Below are 23,058 nucleotides of genomic sequence, written 5' to 3'. Positions count from 1 at the left end.
AAAAAATAACAATTTAATAAAAAAGATAACGAAAGGAAAACAAGGTCAAAAACTACAAAGTAATATACTGTACCAAATATTGGAAATAAACTAATTACAAAATACTTGAACACTAAACTTCAGGGAACTAATCAACAGAGCAATCCTACATCGACAGAAACAACTTTGACAAGGACACTTCGACAACAACGCCCGACAAGAACTGAAAGGAAACAGGAAACTACGCTCAAAACTAACGAGACAACAAGGAGCACCTGGACAAGAAACAATTGGAAGACTGCGTTGATTGACCAACACAAGAGAAACAGGTGAATGGAGACAGGTGAAAGCAATCCCACTGACAAGGACAGACAATTGGGGAACAGAAACATGAACTTAACACATGAACAAAACACCACAACTCCAAAAAACAATAAAAAAAAGAGAGAAAGCCCAAAACAGAAAATAATAGAAGCCCAGGATATTAAAACACATAACACAAACACCAACAGAACATAACATCTCTCTCTCACACTGAATCAAACCAAATTGAATAGATACTCCTTAAAAGCTGAATTGTTCTTGAATCACATTACACACCATGTGTAGGGTTACATATCAAATTATCTTTAGCTGAATAGTGAGGCTAAGCGACTAAAGAAAATGGATGGGTGGATGAATAAATGCACACTCCTAGTTCCACTGTGTAAAAATAGATTACCTGCTATTAATCTTAATATATGTTTTAAACAAAACAATGCTGTATGTTAATATGAAATAACCAGTGTTGCAGTCTTCTACTTCTGCCTGTCTCGACAATTTTGCATTTGGAGTGGTTTAGGCAACATTTCTATGAGGACCATCACACATGACAAATGATTGATGAAATAAAATGACCGAGGACTCATTTGTTGCCGAAAGATGGTGTAAACGATCAAGACGTCAAAATCGCAACGGTCATTTTTGGCTGACGTTGCTCGATCGATTCATTCAACAACATGTTTATTATTGTGTCTTTATTTTTGCTGTGGTGAGGAATGACACTGTGTCATACTAGGAACTGTTTCTGATAAGTTTTTCCTCTCATGGAGCCGAGCAATAAAAACAACGTGCAGGGTCGAAAAGAGCTAACAGATGATTGGCGGGATGTTTTACCCAAATGTCTTTCTCATCTTAACACCCTTGTTATTGGCGCTTGTTACAAGCAGTTAGTGGGATTCCTTTTTAGTGCGCTACTTATGTGGTGATCAGATATCGTTATGATCTGGCACGACCGCAGGCGAGAGAGAGCATGTTGTTGTCGTTTCTGTCCTCAGATGCCTTTTACACGTCTTTTACATGTCTCTCTGTTCTTTGTCTCCATGTTTCTGCCACCTTCGCTTCCTCTCTTATGTCAGAGCATCCTTCTTCCCAACATCGGCCCGCGCTCTCCGTCCTCCCAAACTTTCCCATGCGGCTTGTCTTTACGACCAGCGCCCCCCTTGCTTTTTCCCACCGGTGTTTTCAATTTAGCAGCGCTGTGAACCAGTTCACGTTGTAACGTTATCAATTAGCCCGAGACTCCGCACATTTAATGGGCCCAGGAGCTAGCTTTGGTGATTTACTGGCTGCGAAGGAGATGGAAGGGAGGGATGTGCAGACATGGGCTGATATGAGGGCTTTCTGTGGGAACCGAGTCGATGTGGTGTGTACCTTGAGGATTCGGTCCTGTGTGCGGTTTTTGGTCCCAGTAGAAATGTGGTTAAAAATCCTTAAGATGAAAAAGCTTGTGAGAGGAAATGCAAGGGAAAAGGAAAACATTTGATATTTTCCGCGGGGTCAAATGCTTCATACGTTTTGGATTTCAACCACCCGTTCTAGTTTGTATTCTGGATTGGCTATGATAGCCAACACTGACCCAGTTATTTTAATCTTAGATTTTGGATACCATTATATGGCGCACATTGGATAATTTAGTCAAACGTATTGTGGTTTTAATTTATCGAATGTTGAAACTGACAGAAGCGGAAGATCCTCATGTTCATTAAAGATTTATGCAAACACTCACTATACACAGTCCCTAATGTAATCAAAACCTGGGAGTTATGTGACCTTACAAAACCTTGACCTTCCAACATAAAATAGCTGAACACATTTAACACTGCACAGCTTCAGCTAATAAGTCAGGAAATGCAACCATTACCTAATAAAAAGCATGTCTGCAGTCAAAACAGAAAAAAATAGTGCTAAAAAATGAAAACTGACAAAAAATGGCTTCAGTTGATTATTTAACAGACTTTGACAGATGCACATCTTACTATTTCTCCTGTATTTGAGGCTAGTCCCAAGTGTTAACTGCAAACTTTACTTTGGAACATCAGGAGGAAAAAGTGCCATTCTATTTTGTCAATTAATATTGAACCACTATCCAACTTGTTGGTCGCAAATTTGCTCAAACGTAGGGTGTTCTTGAGTTTAATTTGGCAAAGAGCTTTGCCGTCACCACTGGGTGCTTTGCATTTATGCGGTAGGCGAAACTTGAGCTGCTTCTGTGCTAAGCAAGCTCTTTCTTACTCAAAATGCAAAATAGTCAACTTTTATTGCTGTTGAGGCATTTTTTAAGTTAAATTTCCCTATCATTTTCACATGTGCGTCTACTTTCACATCTTCCTTCTTTTCCTGAACGTGCCCTCTCGCCCACAACTGGAGCCTATCAACCTAGGTGCATAAGAAGCTTGATGAATGAAAATGGATCTAATCAGCATACAGAAAGTATAAAATTAGACTTTAACAATCAGATTAACATAATTTTAAAAATAACATTTCAGACATGACTGTAATTAATTGAACACAATTAACCTGTGCATCTGACACATTAAAAATATGTTCAAGACTCTTCGAAATTAAGACTACAGTTTTTTTTTAAACAACTTGCTATCTTAGGCTTGATTAAAATTATTTTCAATTATATAAGAAGTTTATATTAAAATGTACTGATGACAAATCCATGCATATTGTTAGCATCTGGCCAACAGGTCATTGGTGAATTTCATTACAAATAAAAAATGACGCTGGTGGTCAGTCCACAGATGAGGGTGTTTTTTTTTTGTTTTGTTTTTTATAAATAATTGATCATTTAAAGTGTTGAAGACAGCTTGCTCCCTCAACATGCAATGCTAATGATAAAAAATACAATAAAAATGATAATAATAATTATAATCATAAAATTAAATGATAATAAAAATAAACATTATTCGGGTCTCCTGAGGTGCCGATTTTGGAGATCTACAGTAAGCACTTTACAATTGCATTATTAAAGCACATGAACACGCTTATCTAAAAAAGGCGATTTACAAACTCTACCATGTAAAAATATCGAGATAGAAGCCATCCAGTACTATATATGCTTGCATTTACAAATGAAACAGCAGTAACAACAGAGAGAATTAAAGAAAAAAAAAACAAACACATACTTTGTGTATGTATATGTGTGCATATGTGCGCGCCCGTTACAAGAGACCAGAGTGGAGACCTGAGTGGGGTTAGTTGGCTTGTCAGTACACACCAGTGGCCCCCGTGGTGTCCCTCAGAGTCTTCCTCTTAATTACCCATCATTCCTCCCAGGGCCTGGCCCCTCACAAATTACGACACATTGTCCATCGCCGATCGGCCTGTCATCGCTCGGCTCCACATTTCAGAGCGCGGCTCATTGTGGGCTGAGAGCAGCGCTTGGGGGCCGAGATGAGACGCACACAACACAAGTGTTTGTGCGTGAGTGTGTGTGTGCAGATTTATACACTCCTTCTCTGGCTATTAACTGTGGTGCCAGCTGACTCTGTGACCCAGACGCTTTTCTGCCACTTCAGCAGCACCAAATGACATTGGGACAGTATGAATATCCACTACGCGCCAGTGTACAGCCTGGTGTATGAGTGTGCGTGCGTGTGTGTGAGTGTTTGTATCGGCCTCGGTGGAAAAGGTCTTTTCTGTTGATTATCAGCCTAAGTGCATCGCTAAGGCGATGAAGAGAAGACATTCTGTTCTCCATAGGTTGATGAATGTCATGAGTGAAACCCAGAGACGCTGTTCTTTGAGCAAATAATGCTGTCACGAAGCTCACTTGTCAACAAGGCCGGTGACTCAATCCAAAAAGAAGACAATTACCAAAAGGAACACGACACAACTCAACTCAAGATCACAACAAAGCCTGCAATCAACAGGCTATACAGAATATAACAGTTCTTGCAATAATGTCGACATTTTTCATAAAATGTAGCTCTGTGTGTGTGTGTGTGTGTGTGTGTGTGTGTGTATAAGCTCATTTTCCATAACTTATATAACATCATCAAACTGCCTGGTCCATCTGTCCTTTTAAAGAACATGCTGTGGCTTACGTGCACACACAAGACAGTATATATTTTTTTCATCTCATTTAATATTTTATGCAATATACATACACAGGGTGATTTCAGCAAGGTTTAAAAAAAAAGTGTCAAATTTTAATTATGAGCAATTTCTACAGAATCGTAAGTGAATGCTGAAAGCTGAATGAACAATTATGGAAGTATGTGGACACAGCATTGAATATGATATTGAATATGATATCACAATTTGGAATTATATGGTGGCTATATGGAAATTACAGAGGAAAAACAAAAGGCATGGAATGTTGTTTTATTTTGATATTTTGAAAAAAAATGTGGTAGGTAAAACATGAACAGTTTAAGGTTGGAACAGGTGAAATCATGTAGAAGTTAGAGGAGAAAAAAGTAAATATTCAAATTTTTGGTTATTATTTCGAGAAAAAATAAATAAGTAGTGATAAAGATGAGATGAAAAGTTTAAATCTGGAATGTAAGAACTGGTCGAAAATAATTGTGAAATTACAGATAACTCGAGCTAGCTAGACATTTTTTTTCTTTTTTTCTTTTGTGTAAGACATTGTGGGCAAACAACTGTGCAAGGAATGAGATGAACACTGTCCTTCAACTTCTCTGGAATTCCGGCAACAAAATTCCCTTCATCTTTGCTGAAGAAAGTCACTTGAGAGTCTTGAGAGCGCCAAGTTGTTGCATCAGCTGAACATTAAAAACGGACTGAAAAACAAACACATAGTAAACTATAATTGTAGGCTGTGGCAACGAGGGCTTTTAATTTTACAAGTTCTACCTAATATCAGCCTAAATGCGAGTAAAACACTAATTAATAATCGCAAGCACATGCTGTACAAAGCAAGGATTTTTTTTATTGGGGTGTTAGATGTAAATGTGATTAAAAAGTGCAATAACGGCCGCTGAAGCACTTCGCCCAACTTGGCAGAGTGGCACGTTTTACAGGCGAAATTACGGCCTTGATTTAATTTAAAATCATAATTGCCTGGACTTTTCATGATGATAAAGTGCGCTTGCTCAACTTTCCATGCGGCAATAAAGTGGACCACAACATGTCATGTGTAGAAAGAATGTAACACCCAGCGGCACCCAAAAACAAATACCTCTTAATTATGAGCAATTCCCTATAAGTGCTCATTGGGACACATGAAAGCATCAGTAACTGTAAGAGCTGGAATGTGGGGTTGAAATGATGGTTGGGGGGGGGGGGCATTGTGCCTCGGCTGTTAAAAAAAAAAAAAAAAAAAGGTTTTCCTCCCAGCTCTGAGGTTGGGTGTTCCCATCTAGAACCCAGCCTTCCTGTGTGGCACAATCTATTTTCGATTGAAAACATTTATCAATTGAAGATGATTTGATTGACAATGATTTCTGTTTCAAGCTATAGCTGTGCAAAGAATCATCATGGTCTACTTCAGTTTGCTAAGCAAGTCACAATGAAAAATGGAGACTTTAGCTTTTATTTTTTTTACACTTATTAAGTTTTGAATTGTAAGGAAAACAAACAAAAACAGCTTGTGAAACACAACTGCTACTCTAGTCTTTATTTTGATTCATTGACATTGCAACGACAAGATTGGAAGACAGAAGCCTTGTTATTTGATTGGGTATCGTAAACATTAGTGACTTGATGAACCCTTTACTGCACAGGTGACAAATTCCAGTCCTTGATGGCCGGTATCCTGCGTGTTTTCAAAACTTCTCTGATTCAAATGATTATGATCATTTTCAAGCCCCTGCAAAGTTTACTAATTAGGTAATCATTCGAATCAGGGGTGTTGGGGAAAGAAAAACAGAAAACATGCGGGATACCGGCCATTGCGGACCGGAGTTTTACACCTATGGCTTACTACTGTAATTAAGGCAAACACGGAAGTGTTTTCAAACGCATTACTCTTTTTGAAATATGTCAGCTTTTACAAATTGATGCAAAAGCCCACTTTAGATATTTGCAGTTCTTAACGTTTGATGCATAGATGGAACTGCATTTGAATGCACCGCGTAGTCAGTGTCTAACACTGGATAATCATGCCATATCATTCAATGACAGAGTAATTGGTGTTTGTTTTCTTAATCTTAATCAGCAGTTGAACTTGACTTTTTTAATGGCAGCGTTGATGTTGGTATAGACTCACTGCAACGCCAATAAGAATAAATCACAAGGAGGAGTAAAGATAACTGGTAGTAACCGCCTACGTCAAAATGAAAGCGCGCTACGGCCTTTGCATGGAAATCGATGTATTATATGGAGGCTTCCATTTTGACATCCGAGTTGGCCTTGGCAGTACATCGTTGGTGTGTGATGTAATCTTGTTGGCTCTTCCTTAGCAGTGTGTGGCGGGCGTAGTTAAACAGAAGCCGACAGGATTTGCTTTTTGGGCGTAAGATGCTTCTTGCCTGAAGTGAGCTGATGGTGGAATAGAAAATGGATGGTTAGAAGACTACTCTAAAAGCAATCACTTCCTTGCCATCCCTCTATCACCCAGAGAGGGAATGCAACAGGGGTGATCTACATTTGGTACTGATTAGGACGAAGCAAATTTTTAAAAGAAGGAGTCAGGGGGGGCTTGGAGACCACAGAAGTCCCACACATGCATCAGAAGGCTCCTTCTAATTTAGATGTCTAAGAATTCACGGTCTCGTGCCAGTAAGTCTCAGCCAGCCAGCCACGGTGAAAATAAATGGTAAAGGGCAGTACGCGCTTGGCCCCATTTGTTAGCTATTAAAATATTTTCAATGTGACATATTAATTAAGAGTGTTGCCTTGAAGGACCCGAGCTGGTGAATGTGAGCGTGGTGTTCCATGCACGCTGCAAGACGTAGCCTGCTAGCGGACACAAATACGTTCACTGATGATCGCTTTCAATCATCTGTAACTTATCATGTCTTTACAAAACAGACACACATCTATGGAGATGACTCATGTTGTGTTTTACTACAAGTTCAAGATCATTCCCTCGTCCCCAAACACAGAGGAAGTGGACAAAAAAAACAAGCAAACAAAGGAAAAGTAATATTTTCGACATGCTCTCTACATGCATCTATACTTGAAATTTGTTCTAACCTTTGGTTGAAAATGAGACAGAATCCATCTCTCAAAAAATCTGCATAACATTGGCGTTAATGTAGCGTTGGCATATATATATATATATATATATATATATATATATATATATATATATATATATATATATATATATATATATGTTCTGTCCTCCCAAGATGTTAAGGTGGTTTTCGTCAAGGTAGACAGACAGCGAACTGCAAAATGAGGGCAACTTCTTTAATAGTTGTGTCGTTCTCACTCATTTTAATTTTGTAAAACTGCAAAGAATATATACCAAACGTAAGAATACATATGCAAAAATTACATCTTACCAAATGTAGACAATGTAGACAACTGTGAAGATTAAATCAAACATACAACCACAAATAATGTTCTCTTCAATATGAAATGCTAATAGGCTAACGCAAAAATGCTAACAAGCCAACACATTCAAAGGCAGCACAGTTTAACATGCTGATATAAACTAACATTAGCCAGCTTATTAGCTATAATGACACGAATGGCCAACCATGGGCATATTAGGGTAAATAATATTCCACTAAAGAAAACGACTCACAGACACTCGTGGGCCAGCTCTCGTAAGGACGGACAACAAACGTGTGGCATCGACATAACTGCTCCCAACTGGAACACCTCCCCCTCCCCTTCAGAAATGCACTCCCAACAGCGGCCAGAGGCGGCGCTAAAAAACGAAAACCAAGGCACAAGTCTAACTGTTTTAACTGCTCCAGAACAATATATATATATATATATATATATATATATATATATATATATATATATATATATATATATGCCATTATTCACAGATAAAAATAATTAAAATAATGTATTGAGAACTAGCATATAAATAGTGACTTCTGCATATGATCACAACCGGATGCTTCTTAAAATAATAGAAAGTTCTGCATTTTCCTTTGATACAGTTGCCTCACTAATGAGAGTAATGACTGTTTTTAGACTGAGAAAAACAAAACAAAACTGAATCTCCTAATATGTTTGAGTAACAGACAAAAAAACCCTTAGGGGCTTTGTCTTCATCATGTGGATTGTCTTTGTCTCTCTCAGAGAATTAGAACTCTAATAACTTTCATCCTCAGTTCCCGTAGCGTCACTAAAATGTTTACAATAAGAAGGCAGAAAGCTCCTTTGGTGAAGCCGTGCATTCATTACACAACCTTTGACTCAATCCAGTGTGTATAAATATCTCCATTTCATTATGGAAGCCAGTCAAATATTTGTTTCTGCCCCCCACCCCCTCCCCTACCACCACCCTAAACACACACACACACACACACACACACACACACACACACACACACACACACACACACACACACACACACAATATAACATAAATTGCTGCAAGCTGTTGTACTTGGAAAAGGCATTCTCAAGACGTTTGTCTCTTGTCCAGCTAAATGTTGCACTTAACGGACTATTGGCAGCCAGTGTATTCACTGAGTATCACGGTCCCTTCAGGAGACCTTTGGTTTTTAATTGTATTTTTTTTTTCCCCCACTGGTCTCAGTTTGTTGTACTTTCTCAAACATATTTTGTTTAATCTTGGGTTTCACCAACTAGGAAACTTTCCATATGATATGTCATTTTGAGGAGACAATTGAAAAAAGTGAAAATATCAGAATAAAGCAATATTCTGCAGTTCTGGACAGCATGAGTGGGTGATTTTCAAGTACAGTACAGTTTGGACTACACTTGCGGCTTAAAGTGTCCCATGGATGCAGGGAGGGAAAAATGTTTTTCAAGAAAAACTGCATCCAAACATGTTTTTGGTTTCATGGTTGTATGAAACCAAGCCCAGGGGAGACTGACAAAACAACATGTGCGCAGCTGTACTTACCAGCAGGTGGCAGTAATGTGGCAAACCAGCGTTGACAGCCGGTATTTTATTCCATTGTCTCTCGTTCAAAATGCGGCATTTTCTTGGTCAGAGTCTGAGAAATCTCAGTCATTCTTACAATTTTTTTGAGTAAGCACTGATAGATGGAAGGATTTTTCATCAGTATTTATAAAATGTCAGACTGATTCAGCTTCATTATAGTCAGACCAAGAAAATGATGTGCATTGAATGGGGGACAATGGAAGGAAACACCGGCGGTCAACCATGTATGTCAAATCTCTGTTTCCTGGTGTCAAGTATGGCTTTGTTTCCTCAAGCTTAGTTCAATACAACCGTCAAAACTGCAAACAAATTTGGATGCAGTATTTTCTGATAAACCATATATATTTCTCCTTTTGAGCACTGCAGATACACTAAAAAAAAGATGTGTTACGTATTTTCCTACGTATACGTATATTTTCCCATGTTACACATTTTTTTCTAGTCTTCTAACTTCTTTTTGACATAACAGACTTTGTAAAATAGTTTGCTATAGTGTAAGTCTACGATGAAAGACTAAAATTTTGAAAATCCAAGCAAAGAAGAGTGTGTGCGACGCAGATTTGTTTTGTTTTCATCATATTGGTTTAAAGTTTTTGTTGCAGAATTACATACTAAGGAGAGGAGCTGGACAATTGTTCGTCCATTGAGTAGTTGCTAACAGAATGCCCATCTTTGGACAGTGCTTTATCAACAGACGTAAACTTGCTTCAGTCGATGCTCAGTCTCTGTATTTTTTTTAATCAAGGCTTTGCATCATAAAGCATACGCTAAAAATGAGGAAGTGCGCGCCGGAGGTTGGCTTTCCATCAGCGAATTGTCGCTTTGGTGACGAATCGCCCAGCTCTGCAAATGAGGAATTTCATATGGCTCCTGAGTCATTTTTCAAAAGACCATCTTGAGAGCGAACCTGTGACTATTCTCTAGCAGGGGCATAGATTAATGTAAAAGGAATGATGAAAGCCGTACAATTAGATGGAACACAGAGGGCCGGCACCACACTGGGCCACTGCAGCCATGGGAGATGACCCCTAGGTGGCAGCCTACCTCATGAATCCTACACTGTAATAATAATGTTAGTCCAACTATAGAAGCTATGACTGTTATTTGCTCAGTGGGCAATAAAAAGCTGTGCGTCTGAAGCCGAGGTAAGTTATGATCAGTCGCTCCCGCCCTTGAAACGGCAGCTTGATAGGATCTGTTGTGTGCGCTCTCAGCTTGTCTTATGTTACTGCCATCAAAGAGGCCCCAGTCGAGCTGAATGGAGGATGATGTGTGTACTGCCTCTGCTTAGTGAAGGCATTTCCAGCTGGCGCCAGCGCTGAGGAAACCCACTGAGACACACAACAACACATACAGACATCGGGGTCAGCCCCGACCCACCCTCCTTTTGCCTCAATCCAACTCCCCTTTTTGGGCCAGGCTGCCTTGCTCTCTTTTCCTCTTTCTTCAGGATGCATCCATTTTACCAAACATTATGGATCCCAATTCATTTCGATTCATCAATTAGGGGGAGGAGTGAAGGTTGAAAAGCCCCTGGCACCAAATGACACTGAGCTGAGACCAAAATTAGCTCAGGTTTGATTGCCACTTTTATTGTTTGTATTTTGCACAGATAAACAACTGTACAGCGTTATACATAGAGGTATTCCTGAGAAACAAAAATTATGACATGACTAGTGTTAGCACAGAACTATGGCCCAACTCCTGGGAAAGTCATCAACATCCAAAAAGCCTACCTGCGATTTTCTGCTTGGGTCCTTGGGCTTTTTACATGATGTTAGAATTTCAAACAAAATATGATATAGATTTACCAAGTGAAGAATATTTCAATAAATATCCAATAAAAACTTTGGGACTCCGTTCCTTTTGCAACTGAAACTAGCATGTGACAAAAGAAACCTTCATCATGGAATTTAGACTATGTTTAAGGTTTACAACAGCCACGAACACTCATAACCCTGAATTACTGATTCCGGGCACTTGTGGGAAAATATGTGAGTGCAAATTAGATGCAGATGAATATCTATTGTACATGTGGATGTAATTGTTGGTACCATTTAGTTATAGAAAGAAAAAAAACAACAACAGTAGTCACACACACACACAAATTTAAACTAGCAAAAGTGCTCTGACTAAAAACATACTATCAATCAAGAAATATATATATATATATATATATATATATATATATATATATATATATATATATATATATATATATATATATATATATTTCTTGATTGATAGTATGTTTTTAGTCAGAGCACTTTTGCTAGTTTAAATTTGTGTGTGTGTGTGACTACTGTTGTTGTTTATATATATATATATATATATATATATATATATATATATATATATATATATATATATATATATATATATATATGATTCTACTAAGGTTGAGGATGAGTTGAAGTGAGTGGATATAGTTGATATAGTTATTCATTCTTTATTATCTTCAATACATAATTCTATCGATAAGTTTTAGAGACCAACAATGTTTGTCTATAATCACTGGTTAGCAACCGCGATTAGCATTAGCATTGACTATTTTTTAAGGTCAACAAACACATACTACTATTCACTCTACACATCCATAATGTTAAATTAAGTTACACAAGCAATAATGTCCTTAAAGACACTTACACACGATGCTTCAACAATGTTCCAGGAGTAAACTTGAGAGTGGAGCAGCCTGTTAGCTACTGTGAGGTAAATAAACGTAACCTCCGGGTCTTCTTCTTCTTCATTTTTTTTTTCTTGACGAGCAGATTGGGCATGCTAAAGTGCCCCTACTGTTGATAATTTGAGAGCCTACAACCGAGATTGTTATGTATTATTGTATGTACTGTATTGTGTATTGTTTCGGGAAGCTCAATGTCCTAATACTGTCTTTAAGAAAATCCCCTATCAACTAAATCAGAAAATGTTTTAAAGGACACATATAATTTCCCCTGTCCTTGTGTGTCTAGTTTTAGAATTGCTAACCTCCAGAACGAAAATACAAGTTGCAAGGTTTGGCTTGATTAATAAGAAAAACACAAATAGGAGACTGATGAATGAAAGAATTCCATTTTTTTTTTATTTATGCCCATGCAGTGACATCCGGGCAGATGGATGTGATGTAAGGACAAGCTGTGCTGTGATCTCAACACCTACACACACAAACACGCATGTTCAAAAACATAATAATGAAATCACTCTTTTAAATAAAGAATATGAGTGGGGAAGAGTGACAGTTATGACACATAATGACACCAACAATTATATTTTTAAACTGGCATCATACAAAAATAATGTAACGTAAATGTCAATAGTGAAGATGAATATATAATTGCTTTTTAATGTAAGAGAAGATATAATTGATTGAATGAAAAAAAAGTTCACATGAGCATATTCAAATAAAAATGAACAATACAACTGCCTATAGAAAGAAGCTATACAATGTAAACATATTACTCTTGCGCTGACATAAATAGCTACATCAGATACATTCATATTTTAAAATCACAATGAGACTTTATGTCATGTACTTGCATAATACTAATAAAATTGCAATTATTCTCATATGGACTGGTAACATTCATTTCTGACACTAACATATTACTACTTATTTGAGATAAGTTTAAAAACGGTAGCGTAATCTTGAAAATGATTCCGCAGGAGAAAATAAGGACACCAGGCAGATGTCGATAAATTGCGTCACCTTCAACATTCCACCATCTCCCGCAAATATAGTGAATTCATGTGGCGTAAACTGATATAAATTAGCACTCAGTGAAACTGCAAGAGACATTTTCCAACATTTTTTCTTGCCTCTGACCACGACTTCTAACACACGCACTCGCACTCACACACAATGCGATTATGGGATGTATTGAATCACTGGCTGCCCGGTGAGCAAAAATTCATTCCTCTCCCTCTGGTTCACCTTTGACTGGCTGGCTGTCATGTTTGACGGCGTCTGTCTCCTTCAGAGCTCTGATGACCGGCAACCATGGCGATGGCATCTCGGGCCCCGTCCTCTTGACCTGGTTGAGGCGGCTGAGAGTGGCGTAAAGCCCGGAGTTGGCGCTGCCTTGCATGTCTGCGGGATTCTGCTGCTCGCTGGAGAACATCTCCAGAGCAGCCGGAGTGCATTGCCTTTGCTGTTGTCACAGAAAGAACATGGTCACGTCCAGACTCATTAGATCTGCTGGAACCCAGCAAAGTGCCACAAGGGCCTTCAATGCCTTATTTGAAGGCCTAAACATCAACAAAACCAAGCACCTGCATTCAAAACTGTACAAGTTTTAAAATATTGTATAAATATACTTCCAACATTCCTTTTGTCTTCTTTTGCTGGATTTTCTGCACTACATGACATACCGTATTATTATGCACAGTCTCAATTATGGAGTATATTTCCATACTTGACCCATACATATGGTGCACCGTATGAAAAGGCGCATGCTCAAACAAAATGAACATATCTGATGTTCTCTGATTGGTTTATTGCTCCAGCGTGCATACTGTACATTTTACGAAATGTTTATTATAGGGCACACTGGTGATTTTTGACAAAATTTATGACTTATTTTATTTATTATTTGCACCTTATGGAATGAAAAATTATGTAATTTCATAGTGTTTAGTGGAACAAAACAATAAGCAAGCGATGTCACACAAGATAATGCTTCACAAATTAATGCAAACCTTTCTAAACTGACTGTGTCAGTGGTTCCATCGTCTTTGTCCAAAGTAATAGCAGATGCTTGCACGTCTTATTTTGATTAAACCTAAAAGGTAATCAATCTGCTTTCATGAAAGACAACAGAAATCAGAATTTATTCTGAGGCTAAAATCAGAAGATTTGAACAATTTTAAGTTAAGCAATAGTTCTAAAAAAATACTCAATTATTAAAATAGTTGTCGATAAATTTTTGATTTTCAATTAAATAATCAATTACTTGTTAATTAATCAATTACTTTGACAACTCTATTATTATTGCACAGTAAGTAACCTACTACCTGCTATACGTGTTACAGGGCCAACTTGTAAACTTTGCGGATATCATGTGTGTGCAGCAATAATGAGCACGAAACATCTCAAAAAGTATCAACCGTGCTCTCGTCTTCATGTCTCTAGCGACACATTAGCTGGGAAAAAAAATACGACTGTACTCGACAAAAAACTTCAAAGGCTTCATCATTCCGCCTTCCCTGCTGTCCCCTCATAGCTAAGCCTTTAATCACACTTTAGTCACGCTCACCCCTAATTAAAGACCCCTTCGGTTCACAGGCGGGCATCCTGGCTGCTGCCTGACCAGAAACCAATTTCTATCCCCCCCTCCACTCTTTACTCCCGCAAGAGAGCATCTTTAACTAACATGCGTGGTGGTGCTGCTTTGGTGCACAATGCCCCCGAGGTGTCGTTAGGAAATAATGACTTTCCTGCTCTAGTGTCGAAAGAAAATTCTTCTGAAGTGACGGATGCGAGGGTGTGGCGGGAAAAGAAGTGCCCACTGAGCCGCGTCTGTGTTCGACTAACATACAGTAAAGTTCAATTTAGACTGGATGACTTGATAAGCAACTCCCCCTTGTGTTTGTGTGTGTGTGTTGTGTACCTGAAGGATGAAACCCTGTGGGCAGGTAAGGCGGTCGTACCACATGGCTTTGTACATGAGCAGGAGGAGGAGGCTGGTTAGGAAGGCCAACATGATAAGGATCAGACCTGTGATCTGAAGAACACACACGGATACACTCAAATCAACACGTTGACATTTATAGTTAACCATCCCCAGGCAGGTGTAGCAGATTTGCAACAATGAAATGAGAATCCCCTAAGTATTGCACATTCATGTTTTATGCGCCATTTTTGAGGCCATTCTCAACTACACATGGCAATGAATTGTGTGGTCGCGAATATGTAAATCCAAAGATCAACAGTCAGATGAGAACCTGTACTCACAAACGTTCTAAAGCAACATTTTTCATGGTTAAGATAGGACCTTGGGGCTCTTAATTTGAAACACAGGATGCTTCTGGTATCATTCAGCATCTGATTAACAAAACATCTATCCATTTTCTAGAGTCGCAGGCTTGTTGGTGCCTATCCCAGCTGGCTACCGGCAGTAGGTGGGCGACACCTTGAACTAGTTGCCAGCCAATTGCAGGGCATACAGAGACACACCAAATCACACCAAAGGACTATTTAGTATGTCCAGTATTTGTTAAGAAAGCATACTCTGAATAATACAGTATGATGTGCAACACAGTGGTCCCTTTTTTTCGTGGTCAATTGGGGTCGGAAAACCCCTTTCCCAAAGTAGTTCCCAAGTGACATACTTTATGAGAAAAAAACCCAAAACAATTTCACTTGACCCACCGAATTGGGATTTTGTGTTTACTCCAATCAAAGGAGCATCAAAAAGGAAGTCAAAGGGGAAACATCCTCCACAAAAATGTTTTACGCAGGCCCACTAGTCTAAACACAATGTCAATAGTGAGTTTGTGGAATATGAATTAAGCAGCACAATTCACCCATTTATGTATATCCATTTCAGCGGCCATTTTTCAACTTGTCAACTGAAAATGACATCACTGTTGCTCATAGCTCAGATAACAACCAATCACATATCAGTTTGCAAACAGTGGACAAGCATACACCCGGCCTCCATCGATGCTGTTTTTTTTCAACCGAGGTGGATGTTATGTCAACTGTGGAATTGCTGAGTAAACTCCGTTTCTGATCCGTCTCAAAATGTCATGCAACCCCTAGTCTCCGTCAAACTAGCTCTTTTTTTAAATGAGAAAAAAAAACTGAACACTTTCTGCAATGCTGTTAAATTGAGAGAAAAAAAAGGTTTGAAGAAATTTAAAGATTCTTTACTAAGGGGCGATTGGTAGTGGTGCATTTCACAGTGCTTGGAATTAATAACAGAGCTTTAGAAAATACATGGACTATAAAATGGACCATCATTTATTTATATGTGCTTCCCTAAACTAGACAGGCTTCTTGTGTTTAATAAATGCTCATCATATCTCCCAGTGCAACCCCTGTGTGGCAATGAAGCTCTGTTCAACTTAAAGCATGAATACAATGTATTATTGGTCTGTCTATTTGTGTGTGTGTGTGTGTGTGTGTGTGTCCATGTTTTTTTTTTTTGCAAGGTGTGGACCAAATCCCAGGTTTTACTGTCTTTGGAGGGACCTCTTGCACTTGTGGGGACTATTTTGGTGGACAACGCAAGATCAAACCTTTTTTTTTTTTAAGGGTCAAGACTTGCTTTTTAGAGTATAGGTTTGAAATGGACTTTGGTTGAGGTTAGTGTAAGTGTTAGGGTTAGTACATTTATTGCAATGGTTAAGGTAATGGTTAATGACTGGGAAATGCATTATGTCAATGAGGTGTGTGTGTAGTGTACCTTTACTCGGTCAGAGACGTCTTTGTACAAATTGATGTTTAGCTTCTCAATGCCGGGCATGAACAACTTGTTTTTCTTCTTCTGCTGCAGTTGGTAATGAGTCGCCGTTTTCACGATAACCTGAACAGAAAAAGAAACATGTAATGAAAAGTATGCGTGATGTAACAGGAGGAGACATCGCAGCAAAATGCAATCTGGTTACTCCATTTGCCATGTTGCGATGGCCATCATTTTGTTGCCATTGTGTCACGTTATCTGCGGAGAAAAGCAAGAGCGGACTTACTTTGTCGGCAAAAGACTTTTGGAGCTGGCTGACCTCCAGGGGTGTGATGAGAGGGATGTTATCAAAGCCATCATCTGCAGACGGCTGCTTCTCCATCTTATCAGACAGATTAGTGCCTAGCTTCACCATGACTGCACTGCTGCGGGCGGGACAGGCAACTCAGACCTACGAAGAGTTAGGTTGGAAGTCCTCCATGAGAATGGAAAACGTCATATAGATCAGGGGTCCCAAATCTTTTTCTTGTGAGAACCAAACAACTTTTCCCTTCTCTGATGGGGGCTGATTAAAACAAAAAGTATAATGATCACAGAGCTGTCTGAATGTAAAAATTTATTGTTTTCCACAAAGCCAAACATCACCAAAAACTGTACTAATAACCTGTTGTGGGACCTCAACAGATCACTGTCATTAATACCATTAATAAAATAAAACACTATGAAATAAATAAAAACTAAATAACCCTTACTGTTTGTAGATCTCCCTCATCAACTTCACTGTGAAAACCAGAAAGCAAGCAGGCCAAGAAACCGAACTAAGTGTTACAACACCGACTAGCACAAGATATTTCACTAGCATTGTTGTAGAATGGCTTTTATCCAAATAGATTTCATTATGTATATTTTTTAGACTCAAATTGGCTCCAAGTCGAAAAGGTAAGCTTACCTATTATGTATTAATAACAGCTTCTTGCATACATGCATGTGTCAGTTTCCAGCACATGGTTAGATTGAAAAAAAAAAAAAATAGAAAAACAAATAAAAAACTCATAGTGCATCTCCGGTATTGTTCAGGGGGCCGGATAAAATGTGTAGGCAGGCCATTTGTGGCCAGCAAAATTGGTTCGGTTATTATTTGCTGTGATTTATGTGCTGTTTCATAGACTAAAAAATATTTCAAAGGTGCATGTAAACACATTGCATCTTAGCCTCTGGCTAGTAGACATCAGAACAAGCAATATGGTTGTAGCAGAATGCTAATATGAAACTGCAATTCAAAATGTAAGACACAATACATGTATTTTCAGAAGGTCTTTTTAAACAAAAAAGCTTTAGTGTTCTTCTATACTGTAAATATGTGCTGCGACTGCAACAGTAAGAAGATTTCACTGAAAGGGGATATCTTGAATTGGTTGCCAGCCAATTGCAGGACACACCAAGACAAACAACCATTCATGGGAACAACCACATCTAAGGTCCAATCCAATACACTTATTATGCATGTTTTTGGAATGCCGGAGTGAGCCAGAGTGCCTGGAGGGAACTCACACGGGCTCGGGGAGAACATGCAAACTCCAAACAGGAAGACCGGAGCAAGCTGGACATGAACTCGAGACTCTAAACTGTGATGTGGACGTGCTAATAACTATACTGGAGTAAACACAAAATAGGAAGTCAGGAGTATTGTTTTTATTTAGCAGTAAATAAATTGAATAGCAATTCATCTATTATATTTTGATTGTATAAATGTTTCAGTAAAATGTTAAAAGTAAGAGTACCGGGATGTTTTTATTGTTTTACCGTATTTACAACAACTAATGTGCTTAAATACATGTCATAAAGAAGAAAACCAGAAGGCTAGTAGAACACATCAGCAAAACGATTAAAACCAAAACAAACCACTTAAAAATGTGGAAACGCTTGGCAAGCTCAATAACTAACATTTAAAGAACTTTTTATTTCGCAAAATCGAGACCACCTTGGCTTTTATTAACAGAAACTAAAGCAAATGCCTTGCTAACAGAAAAAAAAGTGGTGTTATTCCATGTTTTGTACTTTTAATTAATAGTTTGCATTAATATGAAAAGTGTTCTTTTTGACCATTCAAACCTCCACTAAAGACTAAATGATTTTTATTTTTGTAACAAAAATAAAACATTACACTAGAACCTTATTTGCGTTGTGAAAGACTTCCTTTTCCTGTCGATGGTCTGAAATGTGAAAAATGCTATAATTCACCTTCAAAGCTCTGTCTTGTGGTTCTCATTGATATCACCACTTTTTCCCTGACTAAACAAATGGTCATCCAAATGTGGCAGGAAGGAGTAATGAGTCATCCCTCTGCCATTCGCGCAGAGTAACCTTGTAGAGCCTACTAGCCCGCTGCTGCACTGACTCACTAATGACACGCAATAGGACTGATGAACATAAAGTCCTTTTTTTGGCAAGACTGACGTTGACCTGAAATGGGAACAGAGGCGTAACACTGCAAACCGTGACTAGTGTGATACGCCCAAGACTCACAGCAGACACCCTTTTGTGTTTAAATAGGCCAATTCATATTGGTAAGTGTGAATGCACACTTCGATAAAATCCCCACTTTGGTGAGTTTGCTCTAAAATGGTCATGAAAATACATTTGTGGCTTGCGTGTCAATTTGTCAAAGAAATCCATCTTTGGACACAGAAACAAATCACATGCAGTTTGCAACAGCTCTTTAAGGACGACCATTACTCATGGACATCCAATGTTGTTAGTACGTGGGTGGTGGAAAGTGTGAGAGCGATGAATCATCCTGATTAACAGCTGCGATTAGCAATTAGGTTGTGAGCTTCTAACAAAGCATTCACACATCCAAGAACGGAGTCAAATGGAAAGGGTTGCAAATAATATCAATTTCCATTTTAAGATAATGTCATGTGTATTTGTAAATCAATGTACTAATTTGTAAATGATGAACATTGACAATATTATGTTAAAAACGGCACTGTCAAGTCATTTGATTTAGTAAACACGGATTGTAAATAAATCGCGTCTTAAAGCGATTGCGTCAAAATGCTGTGCGCTATTGCGTTGCAACCAGCAGGGGCACTGCTGATCACTAGTCATATTTTATTTAGTTACTCGAAACAACAGACTGTGTAACATCTGCTGTAAAATTAAGTCACTAATGATCATGAACACCTGGGTAAAGCCTAATAAAATAAAGGGATTGATGCTTTGCACAGGAACCACTATAACACAATTGTGCAATAAGATGCTTCATGTTCCAATTACCGCAGGGTTTACGTTCCCCAAAAAAATCCTTCTGTAACCGAAATCCGCGAAGTAGAGATTGATTTTTTTTTTTTTTGAATTTGAGTAGTTTGTTAAAAAAAAAAAACAACAACAGCATAAAATCAGGAGGAAAATAGAGGTTGAATTATTTTTTAATAAATAAAATTGCCAGTTTTTTAGTGGTCTGACTTGTGAAAATTGTGAAAAAAAATAACCTGCAATATAAAAAGTTAGGGTTGTAAGTGAAAATCCGCAACAGAGTGAAGCTGCAATAACCAAACTACAATGAAACGAGGGAAATGAAAAACATACAGTATTAAGAAGCATTAAATTTGCTCATACCTGCAGGAACTTAAAATTTCATGTACCCCCCAGTGGTACTTGTGCACCCACTTGAGAATTTCTGCTAGAAAGAATAACAGTTCCAGGGGATTTAAGACATAAAATAAAGTACACTCTGTTTTATTTTGGGATATGCATTCCACACATACTCACTTCAGGTAAATACTTATGTATTCACAAAAGTGAGACCATATTACCAATAATTACAAATAATTTCAGAAGAGTTTCAAAAGACACACAAAACTGCAAGAATACAAAGAATACACTTCGAAATATTGTATGTACAGTATTGTCATGTCTGTGTGCCTTTTTGAGGCTGGCCCTGGTGGATTATGTCGATGAGATGGCGCATTGGGTGTCTCGATGTGAGCTGTGGCAGACAGCAGCTTCTGCATGAGTGGACACATTGTCTTCATGTTTTATTGTTAAAAGGCTGAAAAGCCGATCTTGATTATTGCTCTGCTTGCCCGCATTACAATTTGTATAGTGTAAATACTATTTTATGAGCTACGGATTTCTGAAACTAAAAATTTTAAAGAAAAAAAATTGCAATGAAGCAGCGGCCTGAAATTGCAGGAAAATATTGTAAATCCATTTTATGCAAGTTCTTTTGGACATCTCTATTGAGATCACCTTGGCACAGAAGCTGATTTAAAAAAAAAAAAATGAATAAATGATTGATACTCTTGCTCATATTGACTAAAGGAAATGCTGTGAAAAGCCATTCCTTCGTGTGACAAGTATTTTGTATGTCTCTCAAGTTTAGGTTGACTGCCCATGCAAATACGAACTTGCTGCATTGAAGCAACATGATCAAACAAAGGAGGCACAGGCAGACAAAAGAGCGTCAATTCAACAGCAAATCCACAGGACATGTAAAACTGGCGAACCATCTTTTTTTTCTGCGTGGATGATGTCACGATGTAGCTCCTCTAAACGTATGTGCTGGGAGCCATGGCTAATGCAGTTAACGTTGGGGAAAAAAAAAAGACAGTCAGTACCAGAAAGGTCCAGTGTGTCACCGACAAGGAAAAGGATGTCTTGACCCGCGCTAATCAAAGCCGATCAAATGAAAACATATTTCTTTACAACAGGATTGTAGGCGCTGAGCTGCAATATTTCTGCATCTAATTTTAGTTTGCTGCAGTCAGTAATAGAGAGAATGAACTTACTGCGGATGTCCGTGCTCGGCGGCCAGGCGGAGGTGATCGCACGCCACTGATGCTGCCGGGGACTTGGCTGTGAAAGATGGTTGCCGTGGTGATGTGTTGTGACCGCACTGCGCATGACACCCAGCTTGCAGCAGCTTCCGGAAGTTGAATATGAACTCAGCCTTGAGACTCATCTCATGGGAAATCTGCGAGGGATGATAGCACTGTGTTTTATTACAATATAAGTAGCTTTCATAGATTTAGCTCAAAAAGCCCTCAGATTTGCTGAAATTAACAAAGTAAACACTTACCTGTATTTGGAATTCAATGACAATTGACAAAAACAATAGTTTTTTTAAATTTGTTTTATGATGGCCACAAAATAAACATCATGATTTGCCACAAAAAATAAGATAATAAAAAATAAAGTGGAACAATTTTATGGATCACATTCAAACGACACTTGACAATTAAGAAATACTTAAGAATTACTTTATACATTCAGTACAGTAGCTAGCATAGCATAGGCCGGCTAGCATAGCATACGCCAGTGGTTCTCAAACTACCTGTACCCCTGGAGGTATTTTACATAATAATTACGAGGAAAATATGGCTATGCTGTATATCTCTGTGCTGGCAACCAGTTCAGAGTGTCCCTCGCTTACTGCCCGAAGCCAGCTGGGATAGGCACCAGTAAGCCTGCGCACCTTGTAGGGATAAGCGGCTATGGATTATGAATGGATATTTGGATGCCATAAATATTACAGTGAAATGAAGTTTAAAAGTCACTAACTGTGCATCCCGCTTACAGCGGGCTGCCCACTTATTTGTGGGTAACTATTCACATGATTATTCCTTTTTCTGTGGATAGTACCGCATATTATATTTTTTGACACTGGTAATTTTATACTGCCGACTCAAAAGATTCTTTAATCCGTTCCACAGCAGTTCTGGAAATTATCTGTGATGTTAAATTATCGGTGGTAGTTAAAGTTGCGAGGGTCAAAGGTTAGTAATCCAGGAGCACCCACCGTTCTTGTCTTTGACCTAGGAAAAGATTATCCGGTGACCTCTCTGACCTGTGACATCTTCAAACATTTTTATATCAGTACCATACCGCCAGACAGCGCTCTGAAAGTCTTTTTTTTAATGTGATCTGGATAAGCTCATTAGGTCACCGCAAGGGGGCTCTGAAGAATATGAAGATGTACATCATAAATTTGTTTAAGAGAGCTCAACATTTTCAAGCGAACAAAAGGCCCATGCTGTTCCGCTATTTGGCCTTCCTCAGTTCTAAGAATTTATTTGGCCTCTAGGCAAGCACTGGTCCAAAAATCTGAAGCCGTCCTGGCTGCTGCCTCCCCATCTCTCAAACCGTCAAAATGAGGTTACATTCATTATTTTGACCTCTACTTGGCAAGGGTTCTACATCAAGGAGGATTGTCGATTTGTCGCTTCACGCCGAGAGAACAGCCATGCTCACAATGTGAAACCGACAGCACTGGTATGAATCAATTATAGTGCACAACAGTGAAATTTTTGTCAGATTCAAGCAATAATTTGTATA

At 38.5% G+C, this 23,058-nt stretch overlaps 2 protein-coding genes across 5 annotated transcripts in view; both read right to left on the bottom strand.

Annotated features, from left to right (window-relative positions):
- Nucleotides 1–8,073, bottom strand: part of LOC148421244 (homeobox protein MSX-2-like) — a 29,085-nt gene extending 21,012 nt beyond the window's left edge. The window contains exons 1-3 of one of the 4 annotated variants that reach the window (XR_015866142.1): nt 7,970–8,073; nt 7,725–7,746; nt 7,509–7,607 (exon numbers count right to left, since the gene is read on the bottom strand). The gene's annotated coding sequence lies outside the window, so the exon portion shown is untranslated. Of the gene's footprint in view, nt 6,754–7,410; nt 7,608–7,724; nt 7,747–7,969 lie in introns of those variants that run through there. The other 3 variants (XR_015866139.1, XR_015866141.1, XR_015866140.1) reach the window with 3 other exon arrangements.
- Nucleotides 8,074–12,372: 4,299 nt separating this feature from the next.
- Nucleotides 12,373–21,688, bottom strand: caly (calcyon neuron-specific vesicular protein). Its single transcript, XM_088419428.1, has 5 exons — nt 21,513–21,688; nt 17,006–17,170; nt 16,723–16,842; nt 14,923–15,036; nt 12,373–13,464 (listed from the first exon to the last, which is right to left on the bottom strand). The coding sequence occupies exons 2-5, from the start codon at nt 17,132–17,134 to the stop codon at nt 13,225–13,227; spliced, it is 603 nt and encodes a 200-aa protein (XP_088275554.1). The 5' UTR covers nt 17,135–17,170; nt 21,513–21,688; the 3' UTR covers nt 12,373–13,224.
- Nucleotides 21,689–23,058: the final 1,370 nt, after the last annotated feature.

Source organism: Hippichthys cyanospilos, chromosome 7, assembly GCF_059441005.1.
Source record: "Hippichthys cyanospilos isolate Australia breed blue-spotted pipefish chromosome 7, RoL_Hcya_1.0, whole genome shotgun sequence".
Taxonomy (NCBI): Eukaryota; Metazoa; Chordata; class Actinopteri; order Syngnathiformes; family Syngnathidae; genus Hippichthys; species Hippichthys cyanospilos.
The sequence above is the reverse complement of the archived record's forward strand: the minus strand, read 5'-3'. Positions and strand labels throughout refer to the sequence as shown.